General features: G+C 36.6%; 1 protein-coding gene and 1 long non-coding RNA gene across 6 annotated transcripts in view; one reads left to right on the plus strand and one right to left on the minus strand.

Moving 5' to 3' along the window:
* NOVA1 (NOVA alternative splicing regulator 1) overlaps positions 1-17053 on the minus strand; it is a 139283-nt gene extending 122230 nt beyond the window's left edge. The window contains exons 1-2 of one of the 3 annotated variants that reach the window (XM_054634464.2): positions 16268-17053; positions 14238-14381 (exon numbers count right to left, since the gene is read on the minus strand). In XM_054634464.2, the coding sequence (XP_054490439.1) occupies positions 14238-14381; positions 16268-16403 (280 nt within the window). In that variant the 5' untranslated portion in view covers positions 16404-17053. Of the gene's footprint in view, positions 1-14237; positions 14382-16267 lie in introns of those variants that run through there. The other 2 variants (XM_054634463.2, XM_077180390.1) reach the window with 2 other exon arrangements.
* A 250-nt stretch (positions 17054-17303) lies between these two features.
* LOC129121818 (uncharacterized) lies at positions 17304-27500 on the plus strand. 3 transcript variants are annotated; one of them, XR_013182818.1, is made up of 3 exons: positions 17304-17939; positions 21426-24383; positions 25249-27500. It is a non-coding gene; the product is annotated as an uncharacterized LOC129121818 (long non-coding RNA). The 3 variants fall into 3 exon arrangements; XR_013182817.1 differs by lacking the exon at positions 17304-17939 and having other exon boundaries at positions 18003-24383; XR_008534468.2 differs by lacking the exon at positions 17304-17939 and having other exon boundaries at positions 18003-24383; positions 25301-27500.
* The last annotated feature ends 201 nt before the right edge of the window (positions 27501-27701 follow it).

Here is a 27701-nt window from a genome sequence, read left to right on the forward strand (position 1 = left end):
GAAAACAGAAAATGCTATCTTTTTATAATACCAGTAGGTCAATATTGCAATTTTATCATGCACAAGTTAAAAGAAAAATTAAAAGAGAAAAAAATACATTGGAACAAGTCTCTGATGTTTCAGAATTGCTCTTTACATTGCTATTATTAAAATATTTGGGTGAAAAATTAATTTTAAATTTTTAAGAACATTTATCTAAAAGGGTATTTTCAATTTTTTCTTCCTTTCAACTCTTTAATTCACCTATTGACACACTAAGTCTTAACTGACAATAAACAGACAAAACAATCAAGTTAGTCATTCCCCCAGTTTTGAATGTGAATAAAAAATACTGTGAAATAGCACATGTACAGACATCAGTTGCAGTCAAGACAGTCATCACTTGTGTTCCTTCATATGCAATTTGACCTCACTCAGAACAATTGCGAGTGCAGAATCATACATTCTAATTGCAGTTTAGTACAAATCATGCCCTAAAATATTTGATTTCAGATTCCCCAGCTGGTGCTTCATGTCACTTCAGCTGTTCAGAGGGATTTTTTTTAATGTTTCTTTGTGCAAATAAGCAAAGAGCTCACACATAATTACCATGAAACATTATATAATCTTAATCTCTCCTTTTCCAACTCAAACAGGACCATGTATTTTTAGACAATAAAAATAAAAATGTGCTAACAGCTAGCACCTTAATAGACAAATAACTTTGTAGCAGCCATTCCAAATACTTTTGTTTCTTGTCTAAGAGTAAAAAATAAAGGTATGCCACTCAGTCATCAAATGCCTTTTCCACTGTCTCCCTTAGTTCTCACAAACTGTAGGTGGTGTATTTGATAATTTCAACAGAAAGCAGATAATATCAGGACACCTTTGAACATACTGTCTTACTCTAAAAAACAGAGATTACATCACAAACACGAGAGTAATTATTCATACAAGAATTTAATTAAACGTGCCTCCCCAATTTTATCCGGTTTGAAATGAGCATAAAGTCCTTGAACCTGCAATTACCTTTACAAAAGGTTTCTATTAAGCTCGAATTTTAACACATGCAAAAATTATTTTTAATTTTTTTCTGAAATAATTTGAAAGGCATTAGAATCTGAACACCACAAGATATTTTAGGTTTCTATTTTCAATAAACAAAGAAGGACAATATTATTAAAAGTACAAAGACTTGTGTAAACAACTGTACTACCCAGAATATGGGAAAACCTTAAGTATTTAAATTTTCTTAATGACAAGCTGGAAGGTGAATAGACTTGATTTCTTCCATATATAATTCAAGTCTTCCCCAATAAAAAGTCCAAATAATCTTTCTAAAACATGAGTCAAAACACTTTATGTAATAATAACCAAAAATAGGGCAATTTGACTTCATGATTACTATTTTAAGCCAAAATGCAAATATATCCTTAGAGTTTATTTTTAGAAAGCTTTCCTGTGCCTTTTAGCATTTCATATTAAAACTTTACAGAATCCTTCCCACTAATTGTTTAGATAATTTTTGACAATTCAGTCAGTTCCATACTTCATAAATTTTGATTTATACCTTTCAAAGCTAAAATCAATCACGTACATCAAAATAAAAGACAAAAATTAGTAGCTGTAGCAAGAGCAATTATTTACAAATGGAAGGAGACTTTAGACAACGTTTACTTGGAAAAGAATTTGTAACTGAATCTGGATTAGATCCAGCACTTCTTTTAAAAGGATCTTTTAGCAAGACTGGCATACCCTAACATAAAGACAGTGTTTTTCTATATAGAATTACTGAAGAGATTTACAAATAGATTAAAGAGCCAATCTATGCATAAAGATCAGAAAACCAGGCCATTTTTAAGCAAAGAATAAAAAAATTCCAAAAAATTGTTGATTATATACACTAAATTTTTATCACTTGCTCTGCTTTTGGCATTAGTAAGGGTTCCATATCTGCACTAATATTTAAAAGGAAGTTTTAAAACAGTGTAGCTTTCCTTGCAAAGGGACCATGAATTAAAAGAAAATACTATGAAACTCTTAGCCCAAAAGGGAAAATATGTATATTTAGCAAGTTCATACTGGCAATCTTTATAATATACCTATTTTTGATAAATACCTGACTATCTATTTATAAGTGAAAAGGCACCCTACATTATCCTTACCAAAACACATGCATTATTCCTTTGTCCATAATTCCATTGACTATAATAGAATCGAATGTAGGAAGAAAGACATATCCAAATACAGATTCAAACACCTCTAGCCAGCTGAGAAAAGTTCAATTATAATTGTTTGCAAGCCTAGAAAATGGTAAGAACACAACTCTTCTCAGGGGAAAAGGCAGCAGTAAATCTTAACTACCATAAATGAGCACCAGGGGGAAAAAACCCCACAAAAAAAACCAAAACAAAGCATCCATCTGCTACAAAACGACAGACAGAAGCCTTTTACCAAAAGACCTAAAGTAGAATCACACACTATATATATATATATATATATATATATATATATATATATATATATCTAAAAAATTCACTACTAATAATCTATCCCTATGTTTAAACACACACAATACTTCAGGATTAAGCAGACTGGAGGTGTATTCCACCTTGCATAAATTCAATACTTACCTGAATTTAATGTTTGTATACAGAAACTAATGGTATTATTACTGCCTTTGTACAAGTGTCTCCACTTACTCTCGTGGGAGCCAGCAGCAAATAAGAAAGAAATTATAATTTTCAGTTCTCATGCTTAAGGGACAAAAAAGAATTTTTATTTCTTTTTGCATAAGGTACTAGAACTTCAGCAATGGAAAAATGGAAGAACTGTACCTGGAGAACTGGAGAAATGCTCACCTCTAGGGGAATATTTGACCTCAAGCAAAACAAAGAATGGAAACAACTCATCAGGTTTTCACTGCATCCAAACATCTTCACCCCACCTAAAAACTGGGAGTTTTACTTCTTTGAATTCATCAGTGATGGTTACAATGGCAGAATTCCTATTCTTAAGAGCAAGTATAAAAGCAGCAGTAAAAAAATATACATGTTAAAATGCTTATAAAATAAACTACTCATTTTTCAGCATTTACACATGCTGAACTACTACTACTAATTCAAAAGATTTGTAGTAGGAGAACTTGGAGGTCTAAAAATAACTCAAAGTCTAAAAATTGAAATTAAATACTTATTCAGACAACCACTGACTTCCCCAAATAAGCAGCATACACGTAGTATTTTCTGGATTAAATACATATTTTTAACTACCTTCAGCATTCTAGCATGGCCTATCCAGCAAGATTCCTCCATTTCTCCAGTGGAAGATGGAAAACATTGGGAATGTCTCATATTTTGAAACAGGCAACACAAGTTAATTTCTAGCCTTTCTAACTTTCTATACTTCTACCTCAGAGAAACATCTATACAGAATCCAATATGAAATCCTTTTGCTTTTGAGCAAAGGAGAAAGAAATGGGGGAAATTATAAACCCTTAGAATCCAGCACGTGAAAAAGCCATGTGAAAACTACTGCACTCTAAAGGGATTAACACAAGAAAATCTCCTCAAAGCAGAGTGAAACTTTAGAAATTATTCAATATGGAGTGATAAAATCTTCTCAAATTTTCTGAGGTATACTGGTATTTCCCACTACATAGAGACTTACCTATGAGAATTCCAGAATACCTACAGATACACTTGTTTCTTTTCAAACTGGCATCAATCACTTCAAAGTATGCCTTGGTTTGTCAATAAACTGCATCACAATTCAGCAGATAATTATTAATAGCACTATTTCCTCTAAATCAGCATTGCAACATCACACCTCTTTCTAGACTTACTGAAGTAGGTCATCCTAAAAATACAGAATTTGATATAGTTCCTGAAATACTTGTAGTTTTAAGCACACTTGACTTGAATATCAGATGGCCATCATCAGCTTATCTGCACTCCCAAGTAACCATAGCTTGAAATATGAAAACCTTGTAACACAAAACCAGTCCTACAAATATACACTAATTTACACCAAAAATCCTGTATGCTTTCTTAGGATCCTTAACAGGGAAAACCCATCCAAACTAACATGCATGCTTCTAAGTACCAAGAGCATTAAGACCACCCACTCTGAACTCCTATGCTTCAATACTTCACAGGAAAAAAAAAGTCCTTGGTTATCTTAGGAGCCCATATAACTATATGCATGCTTTTCCTTAAAAGTTCATCAAGTCTTACTGCAGGTGAAATATTGCAGTCCTTGGAAAATTTTTGTAATCACTTCCAAAATTTTGTACTGGGAGAAACAAGGCACCCAAATCAGAACTAGTCAACCTAGTAAAAAGCAAAATTCTTAACAATAAACAAAAAAAATCTTCAGACAGCCAATACAAAATTGTGAAATTTTACAAGTAGAGACTTCTTTACAAAAGAAAACAAAGAATTTTGCACAAGATGAAACTTCACACGTTAGTGGACTAGTCAACATGGAAAGCATGGTAGCCCCTTATAGACCATATGATTCAATTGAAAAATAGGCAAAGTGAATAAATAAAGAGAAGCTTCTTTTTCCTCGTTCTGAGCATATTCATGTGTGTTGGAAAAGGGAAATATCAAGGTACTTATTTTGCAATAATGGGTGACTAGATTTTGTGTCCTTATGTCCACACTAAAGGAAGTGCTAAGCTAGTAAAATGTGAAGGACAGAACTGAACTACTTCTGAACATCACAACTAACATTCTTTCAACCAGTAATTACTATCAGACAAAAGAGCTATTAGAAAAGATAATATAGAAACAATAGAATCTTGTTGTTACTAATCAACAAAGCACCATTTAAAAAACTGGAATAAAAATAAGCTAGTTATAAATGTCTTGCTTAATTCAAACACCGACCTTGTTACCACTATCCATTCTGTCTCCTAGACTAGAGGGTACAAAACATTTGCATAAACAGAAGGGGTTTGTTTTCCAAAGGTACAGGAAACCTAACGGGACAAATATAGCTGCCTATTTAATTGATTTTTCTACCATCAAGTGCATGCAAAACTAAAGTTCTGAGACTAGCAATTACACATATTTCTATATACACTCAAATATTTTTAACACTCTGATTTAAAATCAGAGGAACCATTTTTTCCTTCTAAATTCTAGCTATTCAGGGAAAGAACCGTCTTTCTAGCTATGAATCAATAAATAAAAAAAATTATTCATTAATAATTAATGTATAATAAATCATGTTGGCACTTACTAGAACAGCTAGTCATAGATGTATCCATACAGAACTTACAAATCTTATAAAATTATAAAGTGTGTGTTTTATTATTGTTAAAAGTAGTGCAAATACTAGATGAGCACTTGGCATCACCAATATTAAAAAAAAAACCACAAAAACATATACCCCTAAAAGGAATCTTTGTAAAGTTAATACTTCCTTTTTCTTTCTTCTTTGAGTATTTTGCTATGCTGAAAATTATATGTTATTTGACAAAGACTAATCTCAACAAAAAACTGGCAGACTTCAGTGTACTGCCATGCACAGTAAAAGAATCAAAAGTAGGAAATCATATATGTATAAGGAATTCCTGGGAAATACAAATTTTGCTTGAGATTGACAGAGTCGCCAAGTGTTCACCTAATAACGTTAAGTAGAAGACATTCAAAGAATGAAGTGTGCACACACATGCAAGGCAGAAAACAAACCCCATACGTGTTCTACATCTAACACTTGCAACAAATCATTTTTATAAAGCTTTAAGGCATCCAGTAGCAGCGTTTCATGGCAGATCTCTGAAAAATCAGCACAGACAGAATGCTGGAAGACTCTCTCTTGTTCCACAGAAGTTTTCTTCAAATCCAGGTCATAACTCCACTAAAAAGCCACCTATTTCCTATTTCCCTTTTTTTTTTTTTTTCTGGTGTTCCTCAGGAAAATTGTTGGTAGACTGCCAGATTACAATAAAACATAAATATTCTATAACTCCAGCTCAATACTGCTGCCAAAACAGTATCCATGGCAGCACCTGAATTGCTGCTGCTGCTTCTACTTGTACTATAGACTACCCTACCTGCACTCTGGCACTCCCTAACACCAGATTACAGATGGGGACAAAACGTAAACCACCGTTAGATCAAGCACCAACATTGGCATATGGCCCAACTGGTCCTTCCTCCCCCTCCTCTCACAGCCATGACATTTCATAGCCCAAGTCTTTTGGAATACACTCTGGTAACATCCTTAATTTTGTAAGTACACTGGACACTCAACAAAGCCAACTGAATGGACACATGCCATTTCCTACTTTTCCAGTGCAAGACCTAATATATATATATTTTTCCAATAATTTGTGTTATAAAAATAATAACTCCACCATTGTACATTCAGTTAAATATTTGTAATTTTTCATGTGCAATTTAAAAGCCAGAATTTAGAACACACTGGGAAGATGATAAATTGCTGCTGCACCTGCTTATCTGATTCTCCACAGTGATTTTCCCCCCCTATTGCCAATGAAAAATCTAAATAGGACTAAAGTCACTACTTGAGAATGAAAAAATACATACAAATCTTCCAAGAGCTTTGGAGGTGTGCACTATGGTTCTTCATTCAAGCAAACAGGTGCCACTCTATCAAGTGGGGGAAAAGAGTACAAATGTGTGAAGCTCTTTATGTGGGAAATTACAAGAGAGTTAAATGGCATTGAGCAAGGCACAAAAAGTGCTTTTAAAATAGAAACAAGGGAACATGCAGAGAACCTCAGTATCTAATTTAATTAATGATTGAGAATGCAAAGGCTCCAACTGGTGAAATATTAGCAGCAGCCATGAATTTCACTGTAGTTCTGTATAACAAGTAATCTTACCTGAGTGATTCTCAAAAAAATGTCAACACATCGATTGTATTTTTCATCTGATCCTGTCAATGCTGAGATGACAGGCCCTGCAGGATGCAGTGAGAGATCAACGATGAAAAACAGATGTTTAGTCTTTTCAAAATCAAAACCTATAAGACCAGGTAAATATGAAATTTTGTCCAAGATGCATACTCCTTTATATCCAACAAATGCTAATGTTACATAATGTTACACTTTCACATACATAAGTTGACAAGAGTATCTCTCACTTACAAGGGATCTGACTACAGGTCAATCATACCACCAATGTTTAAAGTTAAACCTGGTCCCTAGCATACTGCTCTTTCAAGAGCTATCTGGTCACACAACTAGTTACTCACATCACCTACATCAACCTAGGTTCATGTTCATCAACTTAGAAGAAAGGTTCTCCAACCTTCCACAAAGGAGACTTTATTTTGTCCATCAATTATGCAGAACACTTAAACCTTACACAAATTTACTGCAATTCAGCAGTCAAGAAGAACAATAACTAGCTCAAGCAAAGAGTGATAAATCCATACTCAAAGACTACAAAGCATGCTAGCACTGTACAGCTGGGAGCTGATTTCCATAGATGTATCTCCAAAGATTGCCTTAAACCAACATTGCAATCAGATAAGTTCTTGCAAAGAATTGCAATGCTTGGCTATTATCAAGAGCAGCACACCTAATATTACGTAAACTCCAGTAAGATTCAACCATAATTATCAATATGTTACAGTGAAAACAAGATCATGGTGGATAGGAATTTAGATCTTGTGATTTTTATGTATTAAAATATTTAATGTGTTTATCAAATACAGGGAAAATTTAAAGCAGAGTATTCTGAAAATACTTTCTCTATTTTTAATCAAAATACAAGCAATGTAGTTGATCTTTATAATGCCATGAATAATCACAAGTTGGGACAGAGAAACCCCAAAATCAAAACAAAAATGGGATGGAATAGAGCTACACGAATCTGTACTGGAACACTTATGAAATCTCTAGGTTATAGTATAATTTGAGATTTCCTCTGGGAGAAAGAAAATGACCCTGAATACCAGCATGAATTGTAAGGAACCTCCTATTTTCCTAAAGCTATGTCATGCAGTCAGAATGAAGACAGTCATATATCAACAGTAAATTAAAAACCTTGCACATGCACAGCACACTAATTGATTCCATTTGCCAACACCAAATTCCAGCTCTCCATGTTTCCATACTACTAGAAGTCCTTAACCACAAGACTGGGCTAAATAAAACAAGCACTAAGCATTCCCACTACAGAACATAGTATACTACACCAGAAATTCATACCAGACACAGTATAACTCTTTTCATTTACGGACAATAGCTGTTGCCAGAATAAGCAGAAATATTTTTACTAAATCCATTATAACCATGACATTTCAAAAACACATGCATCAGCTTCATTACTCAATAGATAAATCTGATAAACAGGAAAAACATATTACAGTTTTAGATTGAAGTACGTTAAGAATTTTATGCCAGTGTCAAACAAATGCAATTAGAAAAACCAAAAGGCCTACCTAGAAACATGGCCATCAACAAGAGTCAGAAAAGCAGCCTTCCAATTTCTAATATGCACTGTGTTTTATACCATGACACTGCAGCCTCCGAGGGTCAGATTAATTAAGATCAACAGCAGCTGCAGTGCAACGTGAGAAGCACACGGCCACAGCTCTCACCAGTCCAGCCCAATTACCTGCAGCATTCCAGCACTAGGCAACTGTGATACTCCTCACCAAGTCATTAATTCCCACTGGCCTACTGATAAATGCTAAGAAAAAAATAAATTCAAAGAGGGACTGGAAAGCTGACTGCACTGCTGCAAGATGCAACAATGATATTTGACAGCCAAATCTTTATAGAGGTTGCTTAACTTTATGTGAGAGCTGTGTCCAAAGACAGAAATGTGATAGCAACAAGGTGTAAGCCCTCTTCCCCAACACTCTATGCTCCATTTCTGGAGGCCAGGCTGACAAATTCACTAAATCCAAGGTTTTCTTCCCTGGCCAAAAAAGCTACTGATCACTGACAAAAATTCTCTAGTCAACTACTGAGGACAATATCTAAGCTAATGAAATTAAATAAAGAACAAACAAATATCAAAGAGTATTTGAAAAAGACACTGCTTGGTACAGGTTGCATCCATTAAGAAAAGCAAGCACGTGTTTTGTTTACTGCACAAGGGAAAAGAGGAAAACAAGAGATTCAGACATTCCCTGTTTATATTTTTTTAAAATATTATCTCTAACACCTATTCTCTATCAAAAATCCATTAAAACTTGGATCTATCTACAAAAAACTGTTAAATTATTGTATGGAAGTTTTAAACTTCTTGAAAGGGAAAAACATAAGTCTTCTTTTTGTTTTTTTTTTTTAATAGTAATTGCTTTACAGAAATCCTGACTTTATCAAAAAACAATGCTGTTACTAGAAGCATCTTCATCTACATAACCTTTCTAACCTACTAAAAATACTTCAGTTTTTAATTATATTGAAACCTAGATAAAACCAATCACAATGAAAATGTTGAAAAGTTAAAATACGGCATTTCCATGTCATAACAGCTGTCCTCAACCTATTCTTTTTATTTTGACAACAAAGTTAGTTAGCCTGTGTCATTTATTCAAGTTAGACTAACCATTCCAAATCTGTCAGAAGTTCTTATAAACCTTTCTATACAAGACAAAGACACAGCACTTTCTTGCAAACCAAAGCCATTTACTATGTCAAAGTTGATTTACTCATTAACATGAATAAGTCCCTACAGGTAGAAAAAAAAGAGTGCCAAATTTCTACTTTAACTTCTCAAAATTTCTCTAAGCCTACCAAATTGCCATCTGCTAAATGATAGTACATAGGACAAGTTAGATATGTAACAATCTCAAGATCCTACTAAGTTACATAGTCAGTTTCAGCTTCCTTTTAAATGCAAAATACTACAGACCTGCTGGCTAACAAGCTAACTTTTTTTTTATTCTGTTTCAGTAACCAGGCAACAGACAACTGTCCAACTGAGAATTATCTCTCTGAACAGCTGGCAATCAACACTTGGGAGATTTTGGTGGTTGGTGTCTTTTTTTTTAAACTAGTACAAAGATCAGTGATTACTTTAAAAATCTATACAGCTCTAGATTCCACCTCTGAAATCTCTACTCAATATTTAGTAATTTCCTCAGCCCCATTATCCCTGAATTAACTCATATGTTTGCATCAGAATCTAAAAATCTTAGATATATACTTACGTAGTATCTAATTAGCTAATGTCAACATTTCAAGAAAAAAAGTAGGATCAAGAAAAAAAATGAAATGCATTTATTGATGTATGACAAAGCCCTTCAAGGAACCAGCACAACAGACAGGTATTAACTAAAGCCATTCTTGCTTCTAACTCCGCTACTCTTTTCCATAGCTGAAAAAGCAGTATTTCACTTCAACATTATTTCAAGCATTCATTTTTTAAAACATTTCTTTCCTTACTAGATTTTGTTATTTTTAAGAGTTACCAATTAACATGATAAACTCTATTTCTATAAAGGAAATAATAATGGAGAGCCAAGCTTGATATACTACACCTTTCTCCTTCCTCGCAGTTTATAGGAGTAATGATGCTATAAGATTATTAATTATAAATTCCTGTAACTTAATGTGTTACTTATACATTCAATGGTTTTGAAAGGTTTTTAAGAGTCAGAATAAGAGTTTTGGGAAGGGCACTGACATAAATATTAGCTAGACTATCTCCCATAACACATGAACAATTCAAAAAAATCTGATATTTAAACAGAAAACATCTAAAAACAGAAGTCCCTTGGTAAAAGAACAAAATAGCCACACATTACTTCATACACTGTCTGCATGAGATGGGAGAGCAAATTCCCACCTTTTATATTCTCCAAACATTGATATAATTACTGACTAGAAATCTGCTATAAGAACAACACATCCAATATGTTGCTGAAACCAGTAAAATCTTATCCCCCATTTAATTATGCTTTTATTAATCTCTGCTCTTGATATGATCTAATTTAAGTACACCTACGACATCATATTCCAATAAATTGAAAAACACTAACCAAGTTCAAATTCACTCAAGCACCAAGTTCAGATCAGGCAAGATCCTGTTGCAAGATAAACAACACGATGTGATGTAACATAATTTTGTGCATGTGTGTGCATTTGTGAGACCGGGGCGGGAACGCAGAGAGGGAGGGAGAGGGAGAGAGTCTGTGCACGAGAGAGGAAGAGAGAGAGAGTGCACGGCAGCATTCACAAGGGAGAAATATACATGGCCTGAGTGGCTTTGAGTCCCGTGCTCACTAAAATGCAGAATGAGAAACACATAAGCAATGACAGTTTCAGACAACAGAAATCATCTTTCTTCTATTATTCAAAAAAACCATATATTATAATAGCGTGAAAGAATAGCCACTTTCTGTATCAACTTGGCTAAACCTGTACTTAATTTTTGATCCAAAACCTAGTAAGTCAATACACACTGTACTTTCTATGCAGAAGGATCAGCACCATTTAGCTTAAAAGTAGGGCATATTTTGCCATTTTAATTTTATTTCTGCTAGTCTTGGGGGACATGCCTGAACAGAAAAGAATCAGAATATCCAAAGTCAAATTGCAGGAGTCCAGACAACAAGAAAAAGTCAGCACGTAACCTGAAAAGAGAACAATAAATTGCGTACTCAAAAATAAAACTGTAGTGGACAGTAATGTATTTGTATACTGCTTCCTGTCTTGTAAACTAAAATGTTCAATGCAAAGCTGTTTTTTCCTTCAATTTCTTGTAATTAGAGCTGCCATATAATTCTTCAGTAATTATGTCACCTTTTGACGCACAAAAATAATTCCAACAGAAATCAGTCTGCATACTGAAGTCCTATATCACAGAGGGAAAAGAAAAAAACACTATTAGATCATAGGAACTACTCGTAACTTCTGTATTACAAGCACCTTCCTCCTTTCCAAACAGGAACTTACTCACTTTTCTAAAACTTTTTGGAAATACAGAAAACTTTCATAGAAGCTTCAACGACAGAACATTCCACAGCGAAACATACATAAAACATATTTGTAGTCACAAGCATTAGAGGTAAGGATCTATTAGGAAAACAGCAATTGTTTAAAAAACTTCGTAAGAAAAATAAATCATAGCTTCATCATAGCTCTTTCATAAGGCTTGTATTCCCTAATGTTATATGAGCAAGAGAGTCTGGAAGAAACCCAAAAGCCATCAGCTCAAGGAATGACAGGACCTCTGAAAATTCCATGGGCTGGTGGTCAGACACAAACAGAAATACTAACAAGAGCTAGCCACGCTGGAATCCATTTCCCATCCCTGCTCCATGCTTTAGCAGGTATCAGTCGCCAACTTCCTGAAAACACTCACTTTGCATATGACACAACGTGGCTGCAAATTCAAGGCAGACTGTAGAAAGTCGAACTGGAACTTCATTTGCACCTGTTACTGTGAAAATGTTTGAGTGTCCCTGCCCTAGTTATTTATATTATTGCTGCTGATTTTGAGAGAGAATATGTTTATGTCGCAAATGTTTTTCTCATGTCATTCTAGCTTGTGATTTTTTATTTTTCAAAGGTTCTTCTGTTACTACTGCTGCATCTTTACAGTTTCCTACACAAAAAAAAAAGTAATTCTGACTTAATCCAAAAACAGAGGAACTATACTGGAGCACTGAACAAAAGATCTAATCTTTGGAGCATCCTTTCCAAGTGAGTGTAAATAAACTGTAGTAAAATGAAAAGGCTCATAATTTGGTATTTGGAATATTCTTCATAAACACCAATTTTCTGTAACATCCTTGCATATCTGATAACCCCTCATGTATAATGCAGAAAATCTATTTCATTTTCATCTATTGACAGTGAATTTAATTTACTATTGCAGCTCTTTACCCAGATTATGTTATTAATTCTGCAATCAGGCTCTTTAGAATGCTTTATTTCTTCCAAGAGTTTTCACAATTCTACATTGATTTTTTTTATCCTAACATACCTTTCAAAAAAGGATCATGTTTTTCCTACCTTTCTAAAAAAAAAGTCAAAAAAAAGCTTCAAAAGCAACAAGCATCAGTTCATAAGATGTAACTTCCAACAGAAAAAAAAAATCTACATTCAGCACTTCAATCTCTGACTTTTAAGTATTATAAACTACATTCAATAAGGAGATGTACAACAGGTGCATTAGAATTTCCACATCAACAATCATATTGGTAAATAGACCAAAATATCTCTGTTAATAAAAAGTTATCCACCTCTGCCTGACTGTAAAGTCAGAGAACAGGAAAGCTAAATGCTCCAACATTAGTGCTCTGTTTACATCCATACCAACTGCCTTTGCTATTTTGTAGAATTCAGTCTTGTTAAAATAGAGCAAATGCAAAGCAGCTCTTATTTTCCAAAAGAAAAAAGTCAGCAACAGCTAGTGAACTCAATTCTAAACCACCAGTTACTCTTCAAAAATAACAAAATCAAAACACAAAAGTATCAGCTATGTTATTTTGCATCAGTTTTTAGAAAGTCCTCTAGAGCAAAGTTCAATTACAGAATGCTAATTTGTTTATCTTTTGGAAAAATTCCCCAATTATTCAACTGCAGAAGGTAAATCTTGTCTATCATTATATAAGACTCCCTCTTCAGAAATCTTATAAAGGAGGAATGCTAATTCAGGGATATATTATTGTTATACTCAAATATTAAAAACTTTTCATGTGCACTAATACAGCTAATATAAAATGCTAATTTTTTTATTCATCCAAAGTATTTAAGTTTTATAATAGAGTTTTCTTCCACCATCATGATAAACACAATATAAAGAATATCTAAAGAGCAGCACTTGTCCTCTTTACTTCACTCCAGAGCCAATGAACAAAGCAGTGAAGCAGAAAGAAGGTACATAATGGATTTAAAGTAAATGGCCCATTCTTTACGAGGCAGTCTCTCATTTTTACTCATTCTAGCTTAATTGTCATTATAATGTCTGGAAACTTCAAACAAACAATTATCTTTACGCCACCTGTCACATTGGTTCCTAAAAGCTAGATTTTTTTTTTAAATAAAAAATAAAGCAGTCAATGTTAATGAAACTAATCTTTTGCAGAAATACTGTAAATGACTTTAAACTTCTTTCAAGCAGTTAGCATCCAGTTCAGTCCATTCCATAAGCCAAAACAGACAGAATATTTATATTCACAATTGCACTTTGAAACATACTTTTCTGAGACAATGCTTCCTGCTGCACTTGACCATCAATATATGAAACACACTGAAATGTACATATATGACGGAGAACTTAAAAATAAAAGAAACAGCTAATTTTTGCACCTACCTGGATAAAAATCTTTGGATTTAGACAGCTTGATGGTGGCCCCAGTCTCTTTCTGCAACTGAACAATTGTCTGTCCTCCCTTCCCAATTATAGATCCAGCAGCATAACTAGGTATGAGGACCTTTAGAAAATACTGGCCATCCTCTGAAAAATTGAGATATGCATGGTTAATATGACTTATAAGTTGTCATTTTTCCTTCCCAGACCCACAAATAAACAAAAGGTAACATCCACTAATTCATGCATTTATATCTAACCAGTTGCGTCATTATACAAGACATGTTTAGGCTATGCCTTTGACAGTTTAAAATATCTACATTTATTCTAAGCAAAGAACCCACAGAGGTTCCTTAATTCAGTTAAAGAGTAATATTGCAATTATATTTCAAAGGTAGATTGCCTTTTTTTTTTCTTTTTTTTGCAATGGTAACCACAGCATGCAGAAATGATCAGACCCCTTTAAAAAAACTAAAGCCCTGCATGAAAACGTGGTTAGTGACAACTACAACCTTCCTTGGAAATACTGCAAAAGAAATGACAAAACCAGGAAAGAACGAATTGTAAATTTTAATGGGCTATTTGTTTGTCATTAGCAAACACATGAGAACAGCAATTAGCTATTGCTTGCATTCTTCTTAAGTGAGCAAAACGACTACTCTGCTACCAAATAACCCACCCAAAATGTGGGGGTTTATTCCAAGCATTTCAGCCACTGCCAAGAAAACAACTCAACATGGTGAGGATGGAATCACTCGCCTAAGTAATCCTCATGTATTCCTTTAGCACTTCTTAAGCGACAATGATCTCTTTTAAGCTCATTAATTAAAGGACACTAAGAAGAATTTTTCCCAATTGATCAAAAGCCTAAGTCACTTATTTTAAATACACTTAAAAGGTGACAAGATAGACAACGCCAGTCCTCTACCCACCACTAGCACACCATCAAAACAGGAAAAAATATATAGAGTGAATGGAGGGGAGAAAGAAAAAAAGGATCCCACTCTGATTTGAAAACTGCAAAATTTTCAGAACCCTCATGCCACAGCTAAATCCAGCTACACTGAAGTCTGAGGACCTTTCCATAACTGTCTCTGAAGAAGTGCAAGGCAACAGGGATACGCTGGTTCCCCAGACTTGTGTTCTCCCCAGCAATTATGGCAATGTCCCATTGGCACGGATATCAAAATATCATGAAACGTGTTTCATAAAGTTGGTTCTTTGGGGTTATTTTTACCCCTAAGCAGAAGAAATTATCTAAGTTCACAATACTTCTCTTCCCTGAGACTACAAAGCGTCTCAGTTAGTGCCTGTGTGTGACAGTGGTGCCCACCCGTATTACCATAGCTGGGGAACCATGCACTATGCATAGCCAGACCACTGCTCTCAACATTGGGCAAATAAATTCACCTCTGCCTCGGTGCATTGTTATGACGACTCCAGTGCAAACGGATAAAGGAGATGCTGGTCCCGTTATAACTCATCTCCTCCAGGAACAGCAGGATGTTAACTAGCGAGTCCCCGTAGCCGAGGGGCGACTCCCCCCGCCACCAGCCAGCCCTCGCCCCCGGCTCGGCACGGCAAACACACGCCGTGTACGCGCTGACAATGGAAGCGAGGCCAAGGAGGAGGAAAACGCACGGCAAGGCTGAAATTCAACTTGCGACCCCGAGGATGTGGAAGGAGGGAAGAGCGTTTGCCGTCTCCTTCCAGCTGCCATTTATTGTCGCCCATCCTTAAACGGGCGAGGGAGATAACTGGGCTGCGGGAGCCCCTTGTGCTCCCTCCTCGCCTCCGTAGGGTCACGGCTGTGCAGCCCCAGCGTGGATATTAAATAAAAAGACTGGTAGATGCTGAAAACCGACGCCATTTTGATGAATGATAACATTAGAGAAATGGGAATCTTTGGGCGCGGGGGGGGGGGGGGGGTGTGGGGGATTGGAAGAGGCAGGCAGGCAGGTAGGGAAGCGGAGAGGTGGGTGGGTAGGGCGGGGGGGTGGGGGTGGGAGGGAGGTGACAGAGGATATACCCACCGCCCGTGTTGGTCCTCTTGGTGCTGCCGGCTTCAGGGGGGGCTTCAAGCGGTCTTTTCCGGGAGTCCGGCGGGTCCAGGTCTATGGGAACCCCGGTGTGGGTCCCGTTCTGCTGGATGGGAGCTGCCGCCATCATGTTTGCTGCTGCTCGGAGGAGAATTGTCTCTTCCCTTCTCTGGTGGGGGGGCAGGGAGGGAAGGGGGGAGGAGGAGGAGGAGGAGAAGGAAGGGGGTGGAGGAGGAGGAGGAGGGGAGGGGGCTTGTCCCGTTCTCTTGTCCTTTTCGAAAATGTAGAGCTAAGATCGGGATTGTCGAGGATGCTGCGCGCCTTGTTTATCTGGCACCCGGGGGGAGGGAAGGGAAAGGAGGGAGGGAAGCGGGCAGGACTGGACTGGAGGAGCAGCTGCAGTGCAGTGTCAGGAGATGAGGAGAAGGGAGACAGGGGAACGAGGGGGGCGAGAGAGGGAAAAGAAAGCGGGAGAGGAGAGGAGGGGAAAGAATGAAAAGAGTGAGACAGGAGGAGGAGAGGACAGAGTGAGTGGGAGAGGAGAGGAGGGGAGAGAGTGAGTGGGAGAGGAGGGGAGAGAGAACGAGTGAGACAGAATCGGTGGGAAGGGAGGGAGGGAAGAAGGGAGGGGGAGAAGGAGGGAGCGAGCGGTGTAAATGGTGGGCGAGGGAGAGAGTGGGAGATGATTCACGCTGTTTCTGAGCCCCCTTCCGCCCCTGCCCGCCCCAGTGCCGCGCCTGACGCTGCGGCTCAGCTGCCCGCCGCTCCCGGGCTCCCGTGCCCTCCCTCGCTGTCGGGCTCGTGTGCACGGGGGTGGAGAGGGGGATCGCTGCCCGGCTGGCGCGGCACTGCTCGGTTCTAGCCCCGGCACCGCGGGCGCCTGGCTGGGGCTGGGGCCGCCACCCTCAGCTGCACCGCACAAACCCTAAAGGCAGGATAGGTTACAAGTATGGGAGGGGGCACAAGGACGGGGGTGTACGAGGGCAGGCGGGGGGGGAGGGGGGGGTGAGGGGTGATGGGGGGGGGGGAATGATAAAACAGAAGGGCGGGGTTTCCATCGGAGACAGGCGGGAGATGAGGCCAATCGGAACAAAAGAGAGAGAGGCTGGGATTGAAGCGTCTCGCCAATGCCGGCCCGCCGCTGGCAGAGCCGTTGCGGGGAGGCGGGGGCGGTTTAACCTCTGCGGCGGGGGCGGCGGCGGGGCGGGCGTGCGCGGGGGCCGGCTGCCGCCGCGGGAGGGTCCCCGCCGGGATGCGGCGTCACCTGGGTTACGCGCTGCGCCTCACAGGCCCGCAGCTGCGTGGGAGGAGGGCTGAGATCGCCCGAGGAGGCGGTGGGATAGCGGGGACATGTCCTCGTCGAGGCAGGCTGCAGCACTCGTGCGCCGCGGCCCTTCCTCCGTCCCTGCTCGGTCCGCGCCGGGCACCGCGGGTGGCGGGCCCGGGGCAGCGCTGCCGCTCCGCGCTGGAGCCGCGGACGCGCCGGGCTGCATCGCGCAGGCTTGTAAAGAAATTAATAAAGATATTATTGTTACGCTGTGACAGCCGGTCTAGCCGGAGCTGTGCGACACAAAGCCGCGTTGCTTACCTAAATATTTTGTAGAGAATTTAAAGATATTTCACTGCGGCGAAGGTTATTTCTGCTTACAAATCTCAAATTATTCAGGTAGAATATTAAAACGTTGTATGATTGCGGGGGGGGGGGGGGGGGTGGGGAGGCATGGCTCGGGGAATTGTTTGTGCACCAGGAAAGCATTTTTACTATTTGACTCGGCTATTTATTGACTCTTTTCCTTTGAAAAAAGTCTCAAACTGCTGTAACTGTGACGGTAGTTAGTGGTCAGTTCTGGAGCATCAATTCCGTACAAAATTTAGGGACGTGTGTTTATTGCACTACACCGCGCTCTGTGCTAAATTCGTATTGATGTGTGTGTGTGCGCGGCATGGCTGCTGACTCGATTCCTCCTAATACACGAGCTTAAAACCTGGCTGTTAGTGGATGAAATCCAATTTCCATTCTAAGCTCCCTGGGAGACAGCCTTAGTTTTAGTAATCACTTACCATTAATACTGCCCCAAACAATTTTTAATATTTAAAATACACACATCATATATAATATATAGCACATCACCTCTGCTTATAAATTACAAGCCAGATAGGTAGTGCATTATAGGATATTAAACCGTGCACATGCTAACATCTAAACAGGCTCCTGCCCAAATGCATTCGCAAATTAAGAACCCAATCCAGCACTGTACATAGGAAACTTCCAATGACTTCTTTGGGAATTGTGTCCCAGGAACGTGATGTCTATCCTCCTTGCCAGCAGATGAAATATATGCAGCAGATTCAGTAAAAATTTGATAGCATATATGGTCAGAAAAATGATTGTATAAAAATGGAACTTTCTTACTCATCATATACCCCTTGTATCTAAGATACTCTGACTCATAATTGCTTAGTTTACTGACTGAAATAAAATTCTAGGCTTCTGTTACCTTGGCAGTTGCTGACACAATGATGGTACAGCAAACTGGGGACTGGTTCTAGCTCTTCCATTTTATTTACTAAGTTACAGCCAAAGAATTTTATTAGTATTTGAGCCAGAAAGAGCACAGCATGACTTGTAAATCTCAGGTCCAGTTTGTAGGGTCATCAGTCCTAAGAGGCCTCTTTTTATTTGTAAACGAAGCAAATGTCTTGCAGAAACTTTTGAAGATAAAAATAAAAAAGAAAACCACGATGTTCAAATTAAGCCATCTTGAGTCAATTTCCGCAGTAGAACTGGATAAATTATAACACTGCTCTCTTTATCTCACTGACTATGTCCCATTCATCTGTAGCAACACTGAAACAAACAATTCCCTGGTTTTTAGACCACATCTGTTTTACTGTGCCCCCTGCACCAATTTTAATTATGTGACAGATCTGATTGGATTCAGCACCTGCAAGTCCTCCCTTTGGGATCTCCAATTAGCTTATATAGCATTTACTTGATTGCATTCTTGAAACAAAAGTATCGTTTCATTCTAATGACAGAAATATTAAAGTGTAGAATAAAAAAATGGTTTTAACGTGATAAGTGTCTATGTTGTTTGTGTATCTAGCTTCCATAAGCTTAGAGGAAAAAGTGGTAATCCTGAAACCTAATTTCCTCAGACTCAGCAGATGTCTGTCCTGTGTTAGCCTGTTTCTTTACTGACAGCTGTTTCACAAGTGCCTCCCCTCGTCTCTACAGAATACCTTTTGTTTAATGATTTCCCTCCACATTTTCTCCCATCCCAGTCAGACAAGCTTTTTCAACTTTTCTAGTAGTTCTAGAAGGTTTTGTTACAGTTTCAAGAAAGGTTTTTATTTGAAGAAGTTAGCTTTAGCTAGGTAACTAACCTCTCAGCTAGTTTCTTAGTAGCAGTTCTACTTAACTAGGCAGATAGCTGCACGTAATCAACATTTCAACAAATACCAATTTATATTAAGGAAATTTTCAATTATTACAGCTATGCTTCAGAATATGTGCTTTTTTCTCCTTATTTAATTTCTTGGAGCGGTGATTTTGAAGGTCTAAGGGGGAATATCACATTAAGTGAAGCCCTCTAGTGGCAGAGGTCACACGGAGTTTAAAGCAAGCTGGGTCTTTGTCATGGGTTGGGGCAGTGAAAGGAACAGCTTTTAGCAAAACGCGGGCAACTGCCCTGCATTGTTCATGGTCTGAAGCATGAGTGAAAATAGTTGTGGCGGCCTGTAATACCACCGTGCTCCCTCTCTGTTGTAATATCTGTGCAGAAAGTACTGACGGAAAATATTTAAAAGTGTTTATCAGTAGAGTTTTCCTCTTTTTCCAAGTCTGTCATCTGTTGTTCATCTTTTCTGTTTTCAGCCAGCTCCAGACTGGCATACCTGACCAGGGGTTTTTCAAACAGTTGTGGGATCTTGATTTCTTTCCTGTCTGTATCAGTCCTATCCTACTGTATAATGTATTCTGTAACTTCAGTGAGAGGTTGTTCAGAGATGACATGGAGTACAAATTCCATTTGCCAGCTTTATTTCTAAAATCATTCTCAGCTGGTGGAGATATGGAGGGTAGCATTTAAATTAATCCCTCCCACAGACATGAAACTTATGCTTAGAATTGAAAGGGATAAGGAACAGGGAGAAATTAACCATATTTATTAACAAATAGAAATCTGCATAATAACTCAGGTGAAGTTTTAGTAAACATCACTTAATCTGATAAAGTCTACTTTGTGGAACAAGACTCAATCTCCTGTTTCTTTTAGAGGTGATGGATAGTTCTCATCTGACTAACAGAATGAGGAGTTCACCTTTCCCCTTATGGCGAATATGACAGAGTCCAATAATCATTAGATGAAAAACGATACCTCTTAAACATCCTGGCTAGGTAAAAGAAAACAGATTCTGTCTTTGTCCAAAAGGACTGACAGCTTTTTATTACTGGATGGTTGCTGTGACTCCTGTAAACTTTGGCTTCACTAAAATTACAGTTAGCGATAAACTCAGAAGGTTCTTTCAAGTCTTTAATATCCATCTTCTGTTTATGACGCTTTTTTCCTCCAATAACCTACCAGTTAAACTATTATTATTGTTGATTAGGTTATCCAATTGCTGCATGTTAAAATACTGAAGAATTTGTTCATCAGTAAATATTTTTTAATTTCAGTGGAACTTCTCCAAGATTTCAGCAATATTAACCTGAAAAATTCAAACCCAGCATTTGGGAAAAGAGTTGAACATGTATTAGACAGAAAATGACCCGATTATCTGATTTTCCACATTTACATTCCTTTTATTATCTGCATTATGTTTTACATATATATTGCTGAATTAAAAGCCAAAGTCATACTCTTCACTGGAAAGAGCATGGACAACTGCTAAACCTTTTCATATTGCAGATCAGTGCTGTGTAGTAGCTTTCTTTTTCTAGGAAACTGAGGATGATTACTTAATTTTGACCATATTATTTGTCATAACATGAATACATTGGCTAAAATTCTTTTTCTGGTGGTGGAAGAAGGAAGTGTTTGTAGGAAATCAATGTCCATTTCTTCTCTCTCAGCAGAGAGGTCACCTGTCTCCTATTCTGACAAAGTTAATCAAAATTCACAGATCCTTTTTTTTTTCAACTTTTCTTCAGGAATATGGAACTGAATTCATCTGAGTTCTTCATTGCTGAATCTGTAAGTCAAATTTATAAGCGGTTACCCAGGGACTTACCCAGATCTCAGTGTAGAAAACAAGATAGCCTCAGAACAAGGTAATTTTCATCTTTTCCAAGGAATTGACATTGTGGATCCAGATATCTGAAACTCCAGTGGCTCAACGCTTACTCCAAAAAGCCATCTACCTGGTGATCTTTATGTACAGTAATTTAAAGACCTTTCATTTCTCAGAATGAAAAAAAAAAAAAATAAAGACTAGATTTCAATTGCCTTCCAAAAACAGTAGCATCTTCTGGTTTTTTTAGGTTGTGTTTTGGGTTTTTGTTTGTTTGGTTTTGGTGTGTTATTTTGGTTTTAATAGGAAAATAGATATTCAAGGATTAAAACTGTTGTAAACTATGAGTAATTCCACTGTAATGAAACAATGTAATATCATGTGTGAGAAATAGCAGGATCTCCTTGTGTAGCTTCAGTTTACAGTGTTACTGATTGTGTATTTTTGTTACTATCTTACAAAAGGACACTGGTGAAGCATCTTGTCTACAAACAGAATTCAGCCAGCCATCACTCCAGATGCTTCAGTATTCATTCCTTGAAAAGCCTGGTGAACAGTGTATTTTTCGATCAGCATACCTGTTTCCAATCTGTTATTATAATTGCTCTAACAGTATTACTATTTTATGTGTCATTTTGCCCACCCACCACCAACTGTCTTATTTGCTTGAAATTTTGGCACTTTACAAGACGTAAAGTAAGGAGAAAGATACATTAACAGCAAAATTAATTTGTTTGATTCTGTTGTCAAGCTTGATCCCCTTTCTGGAATAATATCATCTTACAATATAGGCCCTTAATCAGGATTGGTTTAGAATTTTGCTATAGTTGAATTTATATACAAAATTATGTTAGTAGAAAAGATCAGAAATCTTCCTGGAAAAGGAGCGGAAAGGGGAAAAGTAAAGATGTTGCACAGTGGACAAAGGAAAAATAAGAAGACAATAATGAAAAAGGCGCTGATTTTTTTTCTCTTGTAAGCAAAATTCATATTAAATTATGTAGTGAAATTTGAGTTGCTCTGATCAATTTGCTCACTGGTAAAATGTATACTACCTGAGATTATTAAAGACAACTATGTCCTAGTAAAATTGTATTAGTAAACTCTCCTACTGTTAACCATTAAGATACTCCACTTTTCCTGTATAATTTATTATCAATTTTCCAAATAATAGGCTATTCCAGCAGAAGTAAGTTTTACAAGTATAATACAATTGTAATGGTAGAAATTTTGCCAATGGAAAGGCAAGAAAAGTAGTGTCCCTAATATTATTGAAATGTAGACCTAGATGTCTTTAAAAACACTTTGAAAATGCTTACTATAGAAAAAATTATGTGTCAGTATATTACAAATTAAATCTTCAGCACAGCAAGATTTTAGGAAAGAATACACTAGGAACTTTAAGAGATTCCTCACTGAAGTTTAGCAAATACCTTTACCATTTCTTCTTCAAGAAATTATTTCACTTCATCAACAAAATTTAATTATTTTATTTTATTTCTACCCACTTGAAATTGATTCCTACAAAATGCTCCTGAACTGGAAAGTCTTCTGGTGGGGGGAGGGTAAACAGCTAAAACTGACTGCCAGGATAAATTGGCCAGAATGATTTGGCACATATCCTGAGTTTGCCATGAAAACATGTATCTGTGTGTCAGCTGCACACAAAGGCTATCTGGCCCCAGAAAAAGCACAGGGATTAGGCATAATGCTGCCTATTTGAGACAAAGGGTGTTCCTTAGTGCAGTGAGGTTAAAACAGACAGCTCATCAGTAGTACAAGTCTATCTGAATTATTTAGTTACCATTTTGAGCCAGAAGGAAATGGTGGCAGATTATTAATGACTTTTGGGGTCTATTCATCTCTTTATTTTCTTTCAGTGAAAGCAGTACTGGAAACATGAAAAGGTGCCAAAATTTGAGATCAGTTTTACTTTAATCACTTACAAGATATAGAATCACTTTCTTATTTCAATGCTAGTTGAAAAATAGAACTGATTTTGATTTATATTTCACTTAGACTTATGAGGTTGCTATTTATGTTTGTGAGTGCATGACCAAAATGAATGGAACAACTCATATGCTCTAGAAAATAGAAGTCCATGGATCTACTGGATGAAAACTGTTTTATTGATTTCAAGGGGGTTTAAGTCATTCCATACAAAATACTTCAGGGAAAAATAGTGACAGGTGTAAAGAAACTATATAAAAGATATTAACATAGACTGCAATGCATTCTTGCAATCAGAGATATTCTTGTCATATTTCAGTGATGGGCAATTTGAATTAATTTTGCACAGAAATATTTACGGATATGTACTAAGAACATATAAAAAGAGTATTTAGGAACTTATTTTTTTTCATTTCTAATTAATTATATATGAACAAAATAACAGCTGGTATATAATTTAAAATTTGGCAGTTGCAAAAATTAAGATTAAGGACACAGTTTCCAATAATTTAAAATCCTAAGTTAAGGTGAAGCCTTGTGTTATGTTGATAATAAGCAGATCCAAATAAGGTATTATAGAAATTTCAGATTATATTTATTTAAAAAAAAGCCTGATTATTTTTCCTGTGCAATTTTTTCAGAATATTTTTGTTGTAATATTTTAGCCAAGTAGGAGGACTTCTGTTTCAAAATTTCTAAATATTTGTATTTTTCTTTTCATTCTTATTTTCATTTAAAGGTTCAGGTTGTTTCCTCTGGGCCAGAAAAAAAAAACATTAAAAATGTAAAAATAAAATTGCTGCAGAACTAAGTCATTGCAAGTGAGATGAAAAATAAAAAAAATACAAATCACAAAAAAACCCCTCAAAAACAGGATCATAGTGCATTAGCAACAATGCTTGCAGATTCATTATGGCTCACAACAAAGGTATTTATAAGTGGACCTCCTGCCTCTGTTGCATGCTGTCATTGCTTTGGATTGACTGCTGTTAGATCCCTGTAATCCTGAGCCCCGGGATCTTGTCCTACATGTTTACCCCACTTGGTATGCATGTCAGTATGTATTTCAAATGGAAATGAACTCTAATCTTTGTATGTGTTAATAGAAAAGGGTTTTAATCTCCTAAACCCCATATTTACCATGGTTTTGTTTTGTTGTTTGGATTTTTTAAAAATAAAGTTTATAAAAGCTGTGTTCAGAATTTCTGCTTCTATTTGTTAGCTTATCCACTTAAGTTTGGTTAATATATTTGGCATTTCTTAACTCAATAGTGTGTCATGGCAATAATATTATGGAATATATTCAAAGATGAGGAGACAAATAGATTAACAACTACTGGTCTAAAAATTACATTTTAATAATGGAAAGTCTTGTCAACATTCTTGTCTGTAATGCACTTGTAAGAATAAAATTTCATATTATAGAAGATTCATATTACCTCTATAGAAATAATATATGACTGTCATTCATTTGTGAGACTATATTGTCCTGGAGATGTTATTTGGAGATTAAAACCTAAATATTATTTAATTTAGAATAGGTTCGTTAAAACTATCATATCCCATTCCACTTGAAAATGTGTTGTTGACAACAGATGAAAAAGAATGTACTTCCTTTGAAAGGGATAAAAAAAGTCATCAATATACTTGAGTTCCAGTCCTCAATCCTGTAAGAAAATTCATATTTGCAGTTCCTTTTACCCAACACAATTCTTGAGTCCTGTAGGAACTTTGTGAAAATTACTGCTATTTCCATATTATGACTCTTATTAATAAATATTTGCATCATGCAGCTGCTTGTTGGAGCTTGGTTTCATGACCATTTGTCTGGGATCCCTTTTCCAGTGACTGACCAACCTCTCAGTGAAGCACCTTTTCCTGATCTGGTTCTGGTCAGAACTTCCCCTGATGGAGCTTCATTCCAGTTCCTCATGTCCTATTGCTAATCACCAGAGAGAGGAGATCAGGTTCTTCCCCTCTTCTTGAGGAAGTTGAAGACTGAGATGACATCTTTCCTCAGCCTTTTCTCCTCCAAGCTCCAACAAACCAAGTGACCCTGGCTGCTTCTCCCTGCCTTTCACCATCTTGGTCAACCTTTTCTGAATGCTCTCTGATAGTTCCACGGTCTTCTTATGTTGGGGACAATAATATAAATGTGAAAATCATGAGAGCAATTTGAACAATGGTGTGACATGATGAGGATGCTTTACTTAAGAACCTAGTGGAACACGTAACTCCACCTGGATAGAACCCTATTCCTGGCAGAAATTTATGGACATCCATAGGCTGTCATTAGGGAAATGGATCTTCCACTTAAGAAAATGTGTTCTAAATTTATAAAACTTTTAATTTCTGTCTAGTAAAAGTAGTTTCAGCATATTCCAGTCTACTTTATTGATTTTGAGATTACTTTTGGAACTAAAGGTGATGTGAGGAATTTGTCAGCCAACTCAGTCAAAACCCCCACTTTTAATATCTGTCATCTAGTGTGTCAGGTTATTTCCCAAGTTCAAGTAATAAACTGATAAAATAAGGATGTATTAGACACAGAAGAAGTACACAAAAGATGATATTGATTTAATTAAAACATTAGATTAGAATCATATACAATCATATAAACATATAAACATATAAACATCATATACAATCATTCTTTTAAGCTATTTTTTTAAGCAAAACATGCAAGGGTTAAAATTCTTAGAGCAAAAATATCTTCCTTAGTTCCACATATTTTTAATTTTAAAGTAAATCTGTTAACAGAAAGGGGACTACAACAAACTGTAATTTTAAAGTTTAGCTAAGTTTAAATAGCAATAGAATAGTCCTTCCAGCATGCTTTACTATTTAATGTAAATTCCTCCCACCCATCCCCCAAGTTAACTTACTATGCTCTTTTAAGAATTTAACATTTTATAAAGATGAAACATTTGGTACGACTTTTAACAATTTAAGAAAACAATAGAAGATGATGGTTCTAGGAAATTATTATGTTAAGGGTTTTTTTCAGTTTTTAGTGTCTAATTGTAGTAGCCCCAATTTAGGCAATAGCCACGTATGGTTCTGCCAGGTTCAAAGATATTATTCTGCATCAAGCCCTGAAAGATTTTGTTCAGTTATGCAAATGCTCATTCACTTGAGTAGCCTTTATTCATATATGTGATCGTATTCAACACATTGTTTTATGATTAATCAAAACACTGAAGTGTCGCAAAAAGAGTACCTTCTCTTTTCTTGTGTTTTTGCACAATTTTCTGTACAGGCAAATATTCTTCAGAAACTATTTAAACTGCTTATTATGCATAGCAAAGCATGCCTGTAAAACATTTTGTGTCTCTATTTCTACAACAATATGTATTATTTTTAATCATTATAATCGGAAGCTTCATTGTTCTTGAAATACTGCTTTGTTAATCAGATTTCTTGTACTTAGATAAATATTACTTTGCAAATACATAGAACAGAATGTATAGAAAATATCAATCCCTCAAACTTTTGTGTTTTTCAAGTCTGACTTTTGTTAATTATCTTTTGGACATTGTGGGTAAATTGTTCATTATTACATTATCATAATGTGGGGGAACTGGATTGCACTATCTCCAAAGAATATGCATTCCATCAAAATGGATTACCTAAAACTGGTTGAAAGCCATTTTTCTCATCGTTGCAATTGTCACATTAGTGAAAGAAAACAGTCAGCATTCCATGAACATTTTATTTCTTTAGAATCTCTAAGATTTCCCAGGAGAATAAATCATATAATCAAGCAAAAGTGCTTGGTGTGATCAATTCTGCAACACTGCGTTGCTTTTTCTGGAAAGTCATTTATGAAATAATTAACTGTATCCATGTTATTCAGTGTTGTCTACATACCTTAATAAAACATGATGACAGCAGGCATTGATCATGGAAGTTTGAACATTATTTTATCGTGATTGTTTTCAAAATTCAGTTTGATGAAATGAACATTCTGGGTAAATCCAGTTACCTGAGAATAAACTTAAAAACTGTAATTACTTTATGAAAATAAAGAGGCATATCACATGTATTTGGTGAATTTCAGTTTTATTAAAAATCTCTAGGATCTGAATTACATTTTATCAATAACAAAATATTTTAATTATCAAAATCTTTAAAATAAAAGAAAAATAGATTATCTATTAAAATGCAAGTACGGGCATCTATGTGAGCTTATAGCTGTGAATGCACAAATAAAACACACACATATGAATGACAGACATACCTTGTG

Source organism: Agelaius phoeniceus, chromosome 6 (genome assembly GCF_051311805.1).
Source record: "Agelaius phoeniceus isolate bAgePho1 chromosome 6, bAgePho1.hap1, whole genome shotgun sequence".
In the NCBI taxonomy this organism is placed as follows: Eukaryota; Metazoa; Chordata; class Aves; order Passeriformes; family Icteridae; genus Agelaius; species Agelaius phoeniceus.